At 34.0% G+C, this 18,302-nt stretch overlaps 1 protein-coding gene across 3 annotated transcripts in view; it reads left to right on the plus strand.

The window, feature by feature from the left end:
* The window catches only part of LOC149779773 (replication protein A 70 kDa DNA-binding subunit-like), a 110,600-nt gene extending 103,731 nt beyond the window's left edge, over positions 1 to 6,869 (plus strand). For all 3 annotated transcript variants that reach the window (XM_089940634.1, XM_089940633.1, XM_089940635.1), the window contains exon 18: positions 1,732 to 6,869. In XM_089940634.1, the coding sequence (XP_089796760.1) occupies positions 1,732 to 1,839 (108 nt within the window). In that variant the 3' untranslated portion in view covers positions 1,840 to 6,869. The remainder of the gene's footprint in view (positions 1 to 1,731) is intronic.
* The last annotated feature ends 11,433 nt before the right edge of the window (positions 6,870 to 18,302 follow it).

Here is an 18,302-nt window from a genome sequence, read left to right on the forward strand (position 1 = left end):
CACATAGTTGGTATAGTTTTTCTATAGTATATGTAGTTTCATATTTTTGATGTAAATATATGTTACATATCACTTTATTTAATTCTGATTTGCCCAAATAAGTCCATGAAATTATTGTGCAGTATTCTCTTTACTGATTGGCCGCAGTCGTGGAAAAACTTTAACCCTAACTACTGGAATTTTTTGTTTTCATTGAACATTTTGGTGGGCATTTTTTTACTCCACTTACAAAAGGGAATTGGGGGAAAATGGTCCAGTCTGTCTGAATGTGGCCAATTTACCAAAACAGGGGTTTGTTATGTCATGAATAATAATATCATCACATGAAAAATGGCAGAGATAAGAACAACAATTAGAAGTAAAACAAAGGGTATTGTTCATTTGATAGCAGGCGTGTGGGATGGGGGTGGTATATCTGTAACATAGAATCCACCATGGTTTAAATGTTAACTTACATAAGTAAATAAACTCACCTCTGTTCACAGAAGAATGTGGACATAACCGGTGTCCCAACTGACTGAACTTTGTCCAACCACATCATATTTACATGGCAAATATGTGATGCACATCTGACTCAAAAAGAAATTTGTGTATGTCTTCTGTACAGTCTACTGATCCAAATCAAATACTGCAAATATCCGGTCACAAATACAGTACAGTAAATAGGGAATTTGTGCATCCAATAATCTGCTTTTTCACAAATATCACAACAATGTAATGTTTAGTTGTAAAAGTGACATGTTAGGGTGAACATGGACTCTAACCTGTACTGCATAACTTATCAAACAATATGACATGACATGCATTGGACATTCTGTGTTGAAAAATGAATTTGTCTTTATAATATATTCTGTTTATTTGGATGGATGATTGTTCTTCAGTTTGTATTTTGCAAAAAAGTATAATCTACCTATTTGTCTTTATAATATATTCTGTTTATTTGGATGGATGTATTTTGCAAAAAAGTATAATCTACCTTTACTAGTTCAACTCTGCTTGGGACTGTTTTTTATGCACAGCATCTGTCAGAATGAAAATTATTCATTCTTCTTTCAATCTAAATAATTTCCACTGAAATAAAAACTATGTGGTAAAAAGAATTTCAGATTGGTAATGATTTAATATTAAATTTATGAAACTCATTCAGTAATATCCAGCTTGTGTGTGTGTGTGTGTGTGTGTGTGTGTGTGTGTGTGTGTAATTTGGATTTTTAACATAGCTTTAACAATTTTTCAGTCATATTGCTATGATGTCTGCAGTGTGGCAGTTCATAGTGATATCTAGCACTGGGGCATCATGCAGCAGACATGTAGCATGATGTCCCACCCAGTCACATTATCCCGACACCAGGCCAGCCAGTCCTAACACTAACCTCCTAATGCTGAGCGCCAAGCGAGGCAGCTGTTAGTACCATTTTTGTAAGTCTTTGTTAGGACTCGGCCAGGGATTGAACCCAAGACCTCCCACATCTGAGGCAGATGCTCTAACCAATAGGCCACTGGAGTGGTCCAGCTTTTGTGATCCGAGGCTTGCAAAAGCTTGACTTTATTCAACTTGTTTCTTAAATTCAGTATTAAATCATTACCCATTGGAGAGTCTCTATAACAATAATAATACACATCTGTTCTGTATCTATTATTACCAGCAATTTCACAATTTGTCCTTTTTCAGAAATACAGAGGTATGAAAAATGAAAAATATTACTTATTTTACTCTTTTGTTGTTTACAGAATGAAAGCCGTCTCAAGACAGTTTGTACAACAGCAAATCCTATCAATTGGCAAGAGCATGGGCGTCGCCTTGTTGATGATATCAACAAAATGTTGTCTGATGCCTAATCTCTTTTTGTATAAAGATAATTTAAATTTATTTTTAATTATTTAATACAAAAAAGGTGTTCAGTTCTTGGACTTTTAAAGGAGAAAGATAAAATTTTGACATATTAAGTGAAATATTATATTCAGTGTTTGTGTTCTGTAGAATGCAGATGTAAAGATATTAAAGACCTCCTAGAGTGATCTTTTTGTATTTCAGTTATGCAAAAAACAGGTTCTGTGGGAGACCAGAATGGACTTTGAGAAGAGTATTTCTAAACCAGTATGTTGAAATGATTTTGATAGGATGGGAATCTCTTTGTATGTATAAATGATTTTGATAGGATGGGAATCTCTTTGTATATATAAACATGAATGTTTGACTTTACAAAATATTGTCAAGTAAAATAAAGGACTGGAAAGTAAAATTATCCTACTTTCTTTTGCTTTTGAAGGATCTTGATTCCTCCATGCTTATGGTGTAGTGTCCACCATTATCAAATATAGTTTTGTGTTTCTAATAACAGTAACAAACATTACGGTTTTAAAATATCCACAAAAACTAGATCCATTAGTTTTTCACGTCAAATTTTTACGTCAAGAAGGACAATTCAAATTATGTATCTGATTAACCATGATTGAAATGATCTCCCCTTGGATAACGTGCCACTGATGATAGAACTTGGTGCAGTAGTAGATAATGCATTTAAAAGGAAATTGGTCATTTCTAAAATGTTTAAATATTAAAATGAATTATCTTCTGATAGATAAAGAAAAAGAAAATTTAGGCCATTTTTATAAAGACTGTTTATAACAATATATATATAATTCTGGAAATACCATGAATATCAAGATCTCTGGAGTTAATGACTGCTCCAGTAAAACATTGTGAGACCCAGGAAAGGCACTTTCAACAGGCATTATCACCAATAGATTCAGTTTTGAATCTTTTTCTATATAAACTCTTTCAGCAATCAAAATACCCAGGCATGAATTTCTTTAAAACTGCCTTTCCTGGGTACTGTGTACATTTAAATGATGCAGCCCATATGTTATTCTATCTGATCTTGTGTTAATTAGCTTTCAGCCCTCCAATCCATCAGTATTTGTAATGCCTTGATTTCATATGCTTGTCTTAAGAGTCCTGTCACGTTAGAGTCTTTTTCAACATGCACTGTGAATATTCTAGAGTTTCTAAGACTTTGTTTGAATAATGAACGCTTTAGAGCAATAAAGTATCAGAAAAATTATATTGGTTGCAGCTATGACAAGAATTTGTGTGCTAAATACATGCAGTACCATATATATATATATATATATATATATATAATATCTTCTGTCCATCAGTTCCATAACTCATTAGAGGTCCTCTATCGATGTATTTCTATATAATGTAATGGTACACTTACAGCTGTAGATAAAGTTGTCTTACAGTATGCATATACAGAAAGTTGTCTTACAGTATGCATATACAGAAAGTTGTCTTACAATATGCATATACATGTAATTAAAATCATTCTTTTAGCTGATTATATTGATTATTCAATTCATCAACTGTGCTTTTGAAAATGGTGTGGTTCTTAAAAATCGATGTACCAAGTACTTCCAAGATCTAATTTTGTAATATCAAGTAAAACATTTTTTTTTCTTCGTTCTTTCAGTGGAATGGTTTTCTAAGAGTATCAAAAATGTTCAGAATAATAAACAAATTATAGTAAAAGGTGCATAAATTGCGTGTGTGTGTGTGTGTGTGTGTGTGTGTGTGTTATATCATATGTGCATTGTGCATATGTATATATGATTAAAATTGATGTTAGCTGGTTATATTGAATAGGTAATTCAATAATTGCTTTTGCAAACGATGTGGCCATTCTTATAAATCACTGAACCAAATTGCTTAAAGGGCTTCATTTTTTTTTCAACCTCAGAAGAAACATTTTTGTTCTTTTGTTGTAATGTATTATAAGAATACCTTTCTGTTTCATTTTATGTACAAAATAGCAAGCCAAACCAAATCATATTGTGTACAAAATTTCACAAAGATAGATATGTTAAAAGCTTGGTCAATTACAATTTGTTTTGCTTTCGCAAATGATTCATTCTATACCCAGTATAATGTTGATGGAAAGTGGGGTAAAAAAAGCGTCACTTTTTTACAGCCCAGAAGAGAAAATGAGACCATCAACCTTAGGTTTATTCTGCAAGGAATATGGATTGATTTAATGGTCACCTCATGCTAGTATACTAGGTTAAAAAAGGGTTAATACAATAAGCATCAAATACAATATAAATGCACAAGTAGAAGTTATTTATACCTGTTTATTGCAGTACAGAAAATACAATTGACCACATTCTTTAATTGCACCCATGAGTACATGAATTATTGTGATCATGTTCTTAATGGTTGTCAAGGTAACAGAGAAGCCTCCAAGTATGATAGGGATTGAATTCTAAGGATGAAACGATTCATTGATATATCAATACTTTTGCTATTAAAAATGCACATATCACTACAAGAGACAGTGAATCAATACAAAACAATACTTAACCGTGTGCAAATTTTAGTCTTCATCAGTCATGAATAATTATTATTAGTTTGCTTTATTATTCTTTAAAATTAGAATTCATCTGAAATGTGATCTTCAGTCACAGGCACTCATTTTTATTAGTAAAATGAAAAAGACTTGAGATTACCTACTTGCCATCTGTAAATTACGATAAAAGTTACATGCTTCGTAATCTGCCCCACCCCCTTAGCTAGCTAATTATCTTGACCCAGCAGTATGTTCAGCCTATACTATACATTACAGACATGTTCCACATGTTTAATGAATATACTTTACTCGTCATTTAATAATCACTTTTACGCAAAGTTTCTGTGTTGAATTGTATTATGTTTACTTGGGTTGATTTGAAAGCTACACTACTGTTGTGTCACACGATGAAATATGTTACATTGAATTCTCATTGGTGGTTATTGATTGTTCCATTCCAGGTTAAACAAAAACCACCAATCAGAATTTAATGTAGCTTATTCCTTGTGTGACAAACAGAAATTATTGCCAAAGCAACATACAAACTTAACACAGATGTCATTACTTGATATGTAATGTACTTAAACGGAGATGATGCCATGGTGTGCAATTGCATGAATCATGCAAAATTTGTACAAATTTGGAGAACAGTGATGCGTGAGAACTCCTGCAAATTAGTTGAAAATCTCTCATATGAAAATGTGTTTGGTGAAGTATACAAATTTTATTTAACTGTTCTTGTTAAGACATCTGTTTTTCGGTTAGGCAAGTGTTTACACATCTGGGTTCTTCAAGCCTGACATGAATGGTTGTTAAACTAAATTTGATTGGCACATGGTCACTAGGAATAAGCATTATTATGGCGTAGTTTGAACCTTCCATGCAGGAAGTATTATCAATGATTCTTTGAAATACAGACTACCTAGAAAACCCAAAATATTGGCGGTTCCTGGTGTGGTTCATTTCGATTTCGTTTGGCAAATACTGGCTGATGGTAGTGGCGATGACAGTAATGTCTAAAGTTATGAGGCATATCAGATTATTGGAGGTGGGAAAGTTACTGGAGGTACCATTGAGTGATTTTGAGCCCAAAAATGGTGTTAAATACGAGTCAGATTTGCATACTAAATGGACAAAAATCGGCAGCATGATGGTGGTCAATCTCTCAGCAGTATTTATAAATTTAGAAAGGGCAGAATACTGAGCCTATTTAAAACAGACAATTTAAAAGTATAATGCGATTTTCATTTTTTTTTTATCAGTCATGTTTGGCCCTGAGGATCATGTGCTACAAAACCATATATCCATATCAGGGTTAAGGTAAACTGAATAAGGATGAAAAGTGAAATTAAGAAATAAAGATATTTTTTGAATACCTCTGTCTGCACAAGAAGACTATGGCATTGATGGACTTAAAGCCGTAATACAGCATTATGGAACAGATAAGAAATCTGGCAAATTAGTCGGTAAACCATTGCTGATTCAACAAAGTTTATGTTGGTTAAAAATCCTATATTGGAGCAGATGTATCCAAAAGATAATACAGTGTATCTGCGAGCTCTGGAGATTATACATAACAGTCATAAAGATAAATTTCCCAAGATATTCAAGCTGAAATGCTGGCTATATATATGCCCCTTTCAGAAGTTGTGGGGCTTAACGCCATTTTTCAGCACACGATAGGCTTTACATGGTGGCCATTATAAATGGTGAAGGAAGAACCTGGGAAAACCCTGGAAAGAACCACCGACCCATGCGAAGCTACTGGCAAGCTTTCTCACAATCCAACTTTGGCCAAATCCAAGACTCGAACCCACCCAGAGGTGAGATGGCAGTGATCCGTAACAGAGAGCGCTTTATACCACTCGGCCCCCTCCCCTTCAGAATGAAGCACTGAACAATATTCATGCCAGTATGAGACACACACACACACATATATATATATAACATAACTTTGATGTCATCATTATGCAAAGCATAGGTTCTCTAGGAGACCAGGAAGGACTTTGGGATGAATATTTCAAAAACGGTACATGTATGTTGAAATGATCATGATGGGATGGGAGTTTAGTCTCTTTGTATATACATGTATGTTGAAATGATCATGATGGGATGGGATGGGAGTTTAGTCTCTTTGTATATACATGCATGTTGAAATAATCATGATGGGATGGGAGTTTAGTCTCTTTGTATATACATGTATGTTGAAATGATCATGATGGGATGGGAGTTTAGTCTCTTTGTATATACATGTATGTTGAAATGATCATGATGGGATGGGAGTTTAGTCTCTTTGTATATACATGTATGTTGAAATGATCATGATGGGATGGGAGTTTGGTCTCTTTGTATATACATGTATGTTGAAATGATCATGATGGGATGGGAGTTTAGTCTCTTTGTATATACATGTATGTTGAAAAGATCATGATGGGATGGGAGTTTAGTCTCTTTGTATATACATGATGCTGAGTATTAAAAAAAACATTGTCAAGTAAAATAAAGGACTGGAAAGTAAGATTAGCTTGCTTTTTCTTCTGCTTCGAAGGATTTCACCCCCCCCCCCATGTCATAGTGCCCTCCATACCAAATATGTCGTGTTTCTTATAACAGTAACAAACTTTACAGTCTTAAAATATTCACAGAATCTTGATCCAATGGCACATTAAATTTTGATGTCTAGGGACACTATTCAGATTTAAGTAAATGATTAGCCGTAATTGAAATCCTATCCACTAATAGTATTACATTTACTTAAAACAATAAAAAATGTATTTCATTTCTAAAATGTTTTAAATGTTAAAAGAACTTTTGTCTAACTGGTAAAGAAAATGACATTTAGTCAAATTTTGTGACAACTGTTTATAGCAGTATGTGTACAATAATGAACGAAAGATTAATAGCAATATCTCTGGACTGTTGCAGCAAAAACATAACTGTGATAAAGGCAATTTATACAGGTGTAATCACCAATAAATACAGTTTAGAAATGTTTTCAGTAATCAGAATACTATGTAATATATTTTTAGAAATGGCCTTTCCTGGATACCATGTATGTGTAAATGGAGCAGCTCTTCTGTTCTTCCATCTGCCAATAGTTTATTCAAATTAGGACTACCCTATATATATGGTATTAAATCAGCAGTAACTATGAGACATCTGTGAGACTGCACCTACTTAACAGCCACCATATTGTTTACATTAACGTCCACTGTTGATAACAGACCTTCCCAGTCAAATAAATATGTTATAATGTTTGTTTCTCTGATGAGCTGTTACAGTAATTCAGATGCATTGTCTACTGGACTATTACACATACTTTCTCCCAGACATTATAGGCACACGATTAATAATTGCTGAGACCACAGACGTCACTGCCATGTGCCATAAATATACATACAGAGCTAGGTGACATATGACCATAAATATATGGTTCCTGCATACAGGTCAAGGTGACATCATCCATAAATATATGGCTCCCTCTCTACCAGTGTTAAAATTGTACATGCTTTTTATTTTATTGTGATCATGTTCTTTATAGGTGTCATGGTAACAGAAGTCACTAAATACCACAAGGATCAAATTCTCTTATTTCAGATTGAGCAAATATTTAAAAATTGTACCATTTTTTTTTTCTTCCTTCTTTTGATTTCCTGCACCATCTTATGCTGGTTACCAGATAAAGCCATTTGTACTGAAGAGTTTTTTAATTAGACTTGGACAGGAACATAATAGTTTTATGAAAAACAACATATGAGGGTTGAGAGGGTGGGTTTCCGAAAAATGTCCATTCTTATTCATTGATGCATTCCATAATGATGCTTAAATTACTGAAATGTGACAATTAATGCAACCGCTCCGGTGGCCTAGTGGTTTAACCGTCCGCCTTGGAAGCGGGAGGTCGGGGTTCAAACCCCGGCCGAGTCTTACCAAAGACTTACAAAAATGGTACTAACAGCTGCCTCGCTAGGTGCTTGGCATTAAGAGGTTAGTGTTGGGACTAGTCGGCCTGGTGTCAGGATAATGTGACTGGGTGGGACATCATGCTACATGTCTGCGGCATGATGCCCCCAGTGCTAGACATCACTATAAACTGGCACACTGCAGACATTGTAGCGATATGACTGAAAAATTGTTAAAGCTATGTTAAAAATCCTAATCACACACACACACAATTAATGCAAACACCATTAAGAAATTCAGGGCTATGTGTGAAACTGCAGTATACTATGTTACCCATTTTAGCTTGCATTAGGTACCTGTGTACAAAAACAAAGTGGTTTCATGTTCTAGAGTGACAACAAGTATGCAGATTAGGTAAAAGTTATTTATAACTGATGTGTTAAACAATATTGAACAAAAGTGCTTATTTTGGGTTGAAAATGCATTCAGATTTATATTTAAGGTACATCTCCTCGGTCCATGGACGAGTATGTAGTAAAGTTTTACTTGGCCCCACCAATTTTTACTCGAGTAGATGAATGCTTTTCATGAGCACTGAAATGCCTTGCTATGCTGTATGTAGGTCATTAAATAAAGTTAACTTAATAGGAAGCAGAACAGGTCTCCTAGTGATAAATTGTTGGTATTTTCTTTGTTAAAGCATTTAATTTTAGTCAAATTCCTCTCATGAACTCCTCTACAAATGTGTAGGATAATTTGTCATAGATGCTGCACAAACCTTCCACCCAACCCCATTGTTATTTATGTTATCATACACAGAAAATCATGTAGGCATTTTTTTTATAACAAAGATGAAACGTGGACTTTCTCTCTCTCTCCTGATGAAATTGTAGGGCATCTGGAATATATCCAGATAGCTTTGTGAAAATTTTCAAGGTTTGGGTTTCATTTATGGTCATCATCAAAGTTGATCAAATTTCCTCATAAATGACCACATCAGTGACATATAACTGCTCCCTTGATAATATTTATAAATGCCTTCACAACTTACACAGAAAGTTGAAATGGTGTCTCATCCATCTTTCATTCATACAAAAAACAAAAGATACACTTCTTGAATAATTAATCCAATTTGACCCATATGACATCTGTATCCTGGCAGGTAATGACCACCGTAAGGATAGAAGTAAGAACACAAGACAATATTTTCAGCACACAGGTAACATTTATTGGCATATTAACACTCTGGCTGTGTCCGGATTTGCACAGAATGAACTGCACAAGACCTTGGCATCTTTCGAGATATTATCTATGCCAGTAACCTTTCCAAGCATGAGGACCCCTCCATAACTTCCCAAGACTTGTGCAAACCCCCACATGCAAATAGTTGTACTTTTAGGCTTGGGTCACGGCCTACAGGTTGTAAACAACTATTCTATGAATTGAATATTTGTTAGAAACTTCATGCAAAACATTAATATATAACTTGTGAAGTTTTAAAGATAAAATTTGAAATAAACGTTTGCATACAAAATTATAAGTGTTTAGAGTATCAATTATTTGATTCAATTTGCACGTTACTTTTATATGACCTTGGAACCCTCAAAGAAAATAACCAGGAACTTAATGAGGTAAGAATGCATAATACAGATTCTGTTTCCACACAATTACTTTAGCAATCCACCATCTACAGTTTCCATACTTTGTGAGTGGTTTGCACATGGGTAAGGAAAAGTTAGGTTGATTTTGGAGTCGAAAGCTCAATGGCAAGGTCATTGTGACAAAGAAGGAAAACAGTTTCTGCACAATAACAAAGCACATGCTCCATATGGCCATGATTTAGAACCAAATGATTTTTGGCTGAGTCACATTATCAAAGATTTCATATGCCATTCTTATGTATGTATGTGTGTGTGTGTGTGTGGTTTGCATTGTTAACTTAACTTTAAAAAAATTTCATTTAGTGTGGCAGTTTATAGTGCTCTCTAGTACTGGGGTATCATGCCGCAGACATGTAGTATGATGTCCCACCCAGTCAATTATCCTGACACCAGGCCAACCATTCCTAACACTAACCTCTTAATGTTGAGTGCCTAGCGAGGCAGCTGATAGTACCATTTTTATAAGTCTTAAAGACATAAAGACTAACTGTTAAAGCAAGCAAGATATAAGTCTGGCTATTAAAAAAGCAACACATAAAACTGGCTATTAAAGAAAGCAAGATATAAAACTGACATCAAAGTAAGCATATATAAATCTATTAATGCAAGCAAGACACAAGGCCCTCTAATAAAACAAGCAGGACATAAGACAATTTACGCAAGCAAGACATAAGACTTGCTTTTAAAGCGAGACATAAATCTGACTATTAAATTAAGAAAGACATCAGTCTGACTATTAAAGCAAGCACGACATATAAGGCTGACTATTAAAGCAAGAAAGACAAGGCTGAGTAATAGAGCAAGCAAGACATAAGATAATTTACGCAAGCAAGACATAAGTCTGGCTTATAAAGCAAGATAGACATAACTCTGACTATTAAAGCAAACAAGACATAAAGACTGACTATTAAAGCAAACAAGACATAAAGACTGGCTATTAAAGCAAACAAGACATAAAGACTGACTATAAAGCAAGCAAGACATAATACTGACTATTAAAGCAAGGAAACATAATACTATTTAAGCAACCTAGATGCAAGACTAACCGTTTAAGCAAATGAGACAAAAACTGACCATTAAGGGATGCGAGACATAAGGTTGATGATAAAACAAGCAAGACATAAGACTCACTATTAAAGCATGTAATATATAAGACTATTTAAAAAAGATAGACATAGACTGACTATTAAAGCAAGGAAGACATAAGACTGATTCAATATATACGACTGAGTATTAAAGCAAACAAGTGAAAAGGCTGGATTTTAAAGAAAGATATAACTGACCATTAAAGCAAGCAAGACATAAGGCTGACAATTAAAGCAAGCCATATATTAGACTGACTATTAAAGCAAAACATATATATGGTTGACTATTAAAGCAAGCAAGACATAAGGCTCACTGTTAAAGCAAGCAAGACATAAGACTGGCTTATAAAGGAAAAATAAATCTTACTATTAAAGCAAGCAAGACATAAATCTTACTATTAATGCAATCAATACATAAGGCCCTCTAATAAAACAAGCAGGACATAAGACAATTTATGCAAGCAAGACATAAGACTTGCTTTTAAAGCAAGACATAAATCTATTAAATTAAGGAAGACATCAGTCTGACTATTAAAGCAAGCACAACATAACTGTGACTATTAAAGCAAGCCATATATAATGCTGTCTATTAAAGCAAGCAAGACTTAAGACTATTTAAGCAAGAAAGACATTAGGCTGAGTAATAAAGCAAGCAAGACATAAGTCTGGCATGTAAAGCAAGAAATAACTCTGACTATTAAAGCAATAAAGACATGAGGTTGACTATCAAAGTAAGCATGACAGGGTGAATGACTATTAAAGCAAGCAAGACATAAGGCTGGCTATTAAAGCAAGACCAATCTGACTATTAAAGCAAGCAAGACATAAAGACTAACTGTTAAAGCAAGCAAGACGTAATTCTGACTTAAAAATGCAACACATGAGACTGGCTTTTAATGAAAGCAAAATATAAGACTGACATCAAAGCAAGCATATATAAAGCTAACTATTAATGCAAGCAAGACATAAGGCCCTCTTATAAAACAAGTAGGACATAAGACAATTAATGGAAGCAAGACATAAGACTTGCTTTTAAACCAAGACATAAATCTAACTATTAAATTTAGGAAAATATCAGTCTGACTACTAAAGCAAGCACGACGTAAGAGTGACTATTAAAGCAAGCAAGACTGAAGACTATTTAAGCAAGAAAGACACATGGCTGAGTAATAAAGCAAGCAAGACATAAGATAATTTATGCAACCAAGACATAAGTATGGCTTATAAAGCAAGCAAGACATGAGGTTGACTATGAAGGCAAGCATGACATGGCAAATGACTATTAAGGCAAGCAAGACATAAGGCCAACTTTTAAAGCAAGATAGACATAACTCTGACTATTAAAGCAAACAAGACATAAAGACTGATTATTTAAGCAAACAAGACATAAAGAATGACTATAAAAACAAGCAAGACATGACACTGACTATTAAAGCAAGCAAACATAATACTATTTAAGCAACCTAGATGCAAGACTAACCGTTAAAGCAAACAAGACAAAGACTGACCATTAAAGCAAGCAAGAAATAATGACTGACTATTAAAGGATGCAAGACATAAGGTTGATGATAAAACAAGCAAGACTGACTATTAAAGCATGTAATATATAAGACTATTTAAATATGATAGACATAAAGACTGACTATTAAAGCAAGGAAGACATAAGACTGACTTTTAAAGCAAGCTATACATAACTTTGAATAATAAAGCAACCAATATATAAGGCTGAGTATTAAAGCAAACAAGAGAAAAGGCTGGATTTTAAAGAAAGATATAAATCTGACCATTAAAGCAAGCAAGACATAAGGCTGACAATTAAAGCAAGCCATATATTAGACTGACTATCAAAGCAAAACATTAAGGCTGACTATTAAAGCCAGCAAGTCATAAGGCTGACTATTACAGCAAGCAAGACATAAGACTGGCTTATAAAGCAAGACATCAGTCTGACTATTAAAGCAAGCAAGACATGAGGTTGACTATTAAAGTAAGCATGACATTGTGAATGACTACTAAAGCATGCAAGACATAAGGTTTACTTTTAAAGCAAGATAGACATAACTCAGACTATTAAAGCAAGCATGACATAAAGACTGACTATTAAAGCAAACAAGATATGAAGACTGACTATAAAAGCAAGCAAACATAATACTATTTAAACAACTTAGATGCAAGACTAACCATTAAAGCAAACAAGACAAAGACTGACCATTAAAGCAAGCAAGACATAATGACAGACCATTAAAGGTTGCAAGACATAAGGCAAACTGATAAAACAAGCAAGACATAAGACTGACTATTAAAGCATGTACTAAATAAGACTATTTAAAAAAGAAGGACATACGACTGACTATTAAAGCAAACAAGACATAACGATTGACTATAAAGCAAGCGATACAAGAGACTGACTATTAAAGCAAGAAAACATAATATTTAAGCAACTTAGATGCAAGACTAACCATTAAAGCAAACAAGACAAAGACTGACCATTAAAGCAAGCAAGATATAATGACTATTAAAGGATGCAAGACATGAGGTTGACTGATAAAACAAGCAAAACATAAGACTGACTATTAAAGCATGTACTAAATAAGACTATTTAAAAAAGAAGGACATACGACTGACTATTAAAGCAAGCAAGACATCAGACTATTTAAGCAAGGAAGATATAAGACCAACTTTTAAAGCAGGCAAATAAAACTTTGCATATTAAAGCAACCAATATATAAGGATGAGTATTAAAGCAAACAAAAGAAAAGGCTGGATTTTAAAGAAAGATATAAATCTGACCATTAAAGTAGCAAGACATAAGGCTCACTATTAAAGCAAGAAAGACATAAGACTGGCTTTTAAAGGAAGACATAAATCTGACTATTAAAGCAAGCAAGACATAAAGACTAACTATTAAAGCAGGAAGACGTAATTCTGACTATTAAAGCAAGCAACACATAAGACGGGCTATTAAAGAAAACAACATATAAGACTGACATCAAAGCAGGCATATATATAAAGCTAACTATTAATGCAAGCAGGACATAAGGCCCTCTAATAAAACAAGCAGGACATAATACAATTTACGCAAGCAAGACATTACTTGCTTCTAAAGCAAGACATCAATCTAACTATTAAATCAAGGAAGACATCAGTCTGACTATTAAAGCAAGCACGACATAAGAATGACTATTAAAGCAAGCCATATATAAGGCTGACTATTAAAGCAAGCAAGACTTAAGATAATTTAAGCAAGAAAGACATAAGGCTGAGTAATAAAGCAAGCAAGACATAAGATAATTTATGCAAGTAAGACATAAGTCTGGCATGTAAAGCAAGACATAAATCTGACTATTAAAGCAAGCAAGACATGAGGTTGACTATTAAAGCAAGCAAGACATAAGTCTGACTATTAATGCAAGCTAGACATAACTCTATTAAAGCAAGCAAGACATAAGACTGATTTTTTAAGCAAGACATAAATCTGACTAATAAAGCAAGCAAGACAAAGACTAAGTGTTAAAGCAAGCAAGAGGTAAGTCTGACTATTAAAAAATCAACACATGAGACTGGCTATTAATGAAAGCAAGATATAAGACTGACATCAAAGCAAGCATATATACATCTAACTATTAAGCAAGCAAGACATAACACTGCCTTTCATAGCAAAACATACATCTGACTATTAAAACAAGGAAGATATAAATACTAACTGTTAAAGCAAGCAAGATATAAGGCTGACTATTAAAGCAAGCAACACATGAGATAGGCAATTAAAGAAAGCAAGATAAAAGATTGACATCAAAGCAAGCATATATAAAGGTAGCTATTAAAGCAAGGAAGACATAAAGCCCAATTATAAAGCAAACAGGACATAATACAATTTACACAAGCAAAACATAAGACTGGCTTTTAAAGCAAGACATAAATCTGACTATTAATGCAAGCAATACATATAGACCAACTGTTAAGCAAGCAAGACGTAAGGCTGAGTACTAAAGCAAGCAACACATGAGACTGGCTATTAAATAAAGCCAGACAAAAGACTGACATCAAAGCAAGCATATATAAAGGTAACTATTAAAGCAAGCAAGACATAAGGCCCACTAATAAAGCAAACAGGACATAATACAATTTACGCAAGGAAGACATAAGACTTGCTTTTAAAGCATGACATAAATCTAACTATTAAATTAAGGAAGACATTAGCCTGACTATTAAAGCAAGCACGACATAAGAGTGGCTATTAAAGCAAGCCATATATATGGCTGCCTATTAAAGCAAGCAAAACAGGCTGGCTATTAAAGTAAGCATGAAGTGGTGAATGGTTATTAAAGCAATCAAGACATAGGACCGACTATTAAAGCAAGCAAGACATAAGACTGACTATTAAAGCAAGCAAGACATTAGACTGGCTTTTAAAGCAAGACATAAATCTGATTATTTAAGCAAGCGAGACATAAGGACTAACTGTTAAAGAAAGCAAGACATAAGGCTGAATATTTAAGCAAGCAACACATGATACTGGCTTATAAAGAAAGCAGCACATAAGATTGACATCAACGCATCTATAAAGCTAACTATTAAAGCAAGCAAGACATAAGATCCTCTACTAAAGCAAGCAGGACATAAGACAATTTACGCAAGCAAGACATAAAACTGACTATTAAAGCAAGAACGACATAAGAGCGACTCTTAAAGCAAGCCATACTTAAGGCTGACTACTAAAGCAAGCAAGACATAAAACTATTTAAGCAAGAAAGACATCAGGCTGAGCAATAAAGCAAGACAAAAGACTGGCTTTTAAAGCAGGACATAAATCTGACTATTAAAGCAAGCAAGACATGAGACTGACTGTTAAAGTAAGCAAGACATGATGAATAACTATTAAACAAGCAAGACATAAGACTGACTTTTAAACAAACAAGACATAAAACTAACTATTAAAGCACACAAGACATAAGACTGACTCTTAAAGCAAGAAAGATTGAAAACTAACTAGTAAAGCAAACAAGTCATATGACCGACTATTAATGCAAATAAGACAAATACTGACTATTAAAGCACGCAAGGGATAATGACTGACTGTTAAAGCAAGGAAGACATTAGGTGGAGTATTAAAGCAAGCAAGACATAAGACTGACTATTAAAGCAAGGAAGACATAAGACTGACTGTTAAAGGAAGCGATATATAAGGCTAACTATTAAAACAAACAAGACCTAAGACTATTTAAGGAAGCAAGACATAAAGCTGACAATTATAGCAAGCCATATATAAGGCTGACCATTAAAGTATCCGGGACATAAGGCTGACTATTAAATCAAGAAAGACATAAGACTATTTAAGCAAACAAGACATAAGTCTGGCTTGTAATGCCAGACACACATCCGGCTATTAAATCAAGCAATACATTAGGTTGACAATTAAAACAAGCAAGACATAATCACTGAATATCAAAGCAAGCAAGATATATGGCTGACTAACAAAACAAATCAAGACATAAGATTGAGTCTTAAAGAAAGCAAGACATAATCCTGAATATTAAAGCAAGCAGGACGGAAGGCTGAATACTAAATCAAGCAAGATATAAGGCTGACTAATAAAGCTATCCAGACATAAGTTTGATTATTAAAGCAAACAAGACATAATGCTAACTATTAAAGCAAGCATGACATAAGACTGGATGGTAAAGGAAGCAAGACATAAGACTATTAAAACAAGCAAGACATAAGACAGACTATTACAGCAAGCAAGACATAGAGACTGACTATTAAAGCAAGCAAGACATAATGACTGACTATTAAAACAGACTAGACATATAGACTGACTAATGAAGCAATCTAGACAGGGCTCACTAATAAAGCAAGCAAGACATGACGACTGGCAATTAAAGCGAACAAGACATGAAGACTGACTATTAAAGCCATCAAGGCAAGGAATACATAAGACTGTCTATTAAAGAAAACAAGACATGAAGACTGACTATTAAACCAAGCAAGACAAGGCTGACTATTAATGCAAGCAAGACATAAGACTGACTATTAAATCAAGGAAGACAAGGTTGCCTATTAGAGCAAGCAAGACATAATGACTGACTGCTAAAGCAAGCAAGACATAAGACTGACTATTAAATCGAGCAAGACAAGGCTGACTATTAAAGCAAGGAAGATATCAGGCTGAATGTGAAATCAAGCAAGACATAAGGCTTACTATTCAAGCAAACAAAGAATGACTATTATAGCAAGCAGGACAAGACTGACTATTAAAGCAAACAATATGTGAGACTGACTATTAAAGGAAACAAGACAAAGACTGACGATTACAATTTACAAAACAGAAATACTAACTGTTAAATCAAGCAAGACAATGCTAAATAATGCAAAAGCAAGACATAATGACTGACTATTAAAGCAAGCAAGACATAAGACTCACTATTAAAGCAAGGAAGACTTAGGGCTGACAATTAAAGCAAGTATGATATAATACTGACTGTTAATGTAAGAAAGACACAATGACTTTTAAAGGAAGCAAGACATAATAATGACTATTAAATCAAGCAAGACGTTAGACTGAATATTAAAGCCTGCAAGACACAATGACTAACTAAAATGCAAGCAGGAAATGAGATTTACTACTAACGCAAGCAATACATAGGACTATTTAAGCAAGCGAGACTTAGGACTGAGTATTAAAGCAAGTAAGACATAAGACTGACCATTACAGAAAGCAAGCATAATACTATTTAAGCAGCCTAGATGAAAGACTAACCATTAAAACAAACAAGACAAAGACTGACTATTAAAGCAAGCAAGACATAATGACTGACTGCTAAAGCAAGCAAGACATACATCTGACTATTAAAGCAAGGAAGACATCAGGCTGACTATGAAATCAACCAAGAAATAAGAATGACTATTAAAGGAAACAAGACAAAGACTGACTGTTACAGCTAGCAAAACAGAAATACTAACTGTTAAATCAAGCATGACAATGCTAAATATTAATTCAAGCAAGACATAAGACTGACTATTAAAGCAATCATGATATAAGACTGACTGTTAATGTAAGCAAGACATACTGACTATTAAAGGAAGCAAGACATAAGAATGACTATTAAATCAAGCAAGACGTTAGACTGGCTATTAAGGCCTGCAAGACATAATGGCTATTAAAGCAAGCAAGAAATGAGAGTGACTATTAAGGCAAGCAAGACATAAGACTGACTATTACAGCTTGCAAGACATAAGGCTGAGTATTAAAGCAAGCAAGATATGAGACTGAATATTAAAGCAAGATATACATAAGACTTGCT

Source organism: Sinohyriopsis cumingii, chromosome 17, assembly GCF_028554795.1.
Source record: "Sinohyriopsis cumingii isolate HCF-2022 chromosome 17, ASM2855479v2, whole genome shotgun sequence".
Taxonomy (NCBI): Eukaryota; Metazoa; Mollusca; class Bivalvia; order Unionida; family Unionidae; genus Sinohyriopsis; species Sinohyriopsis cumingii.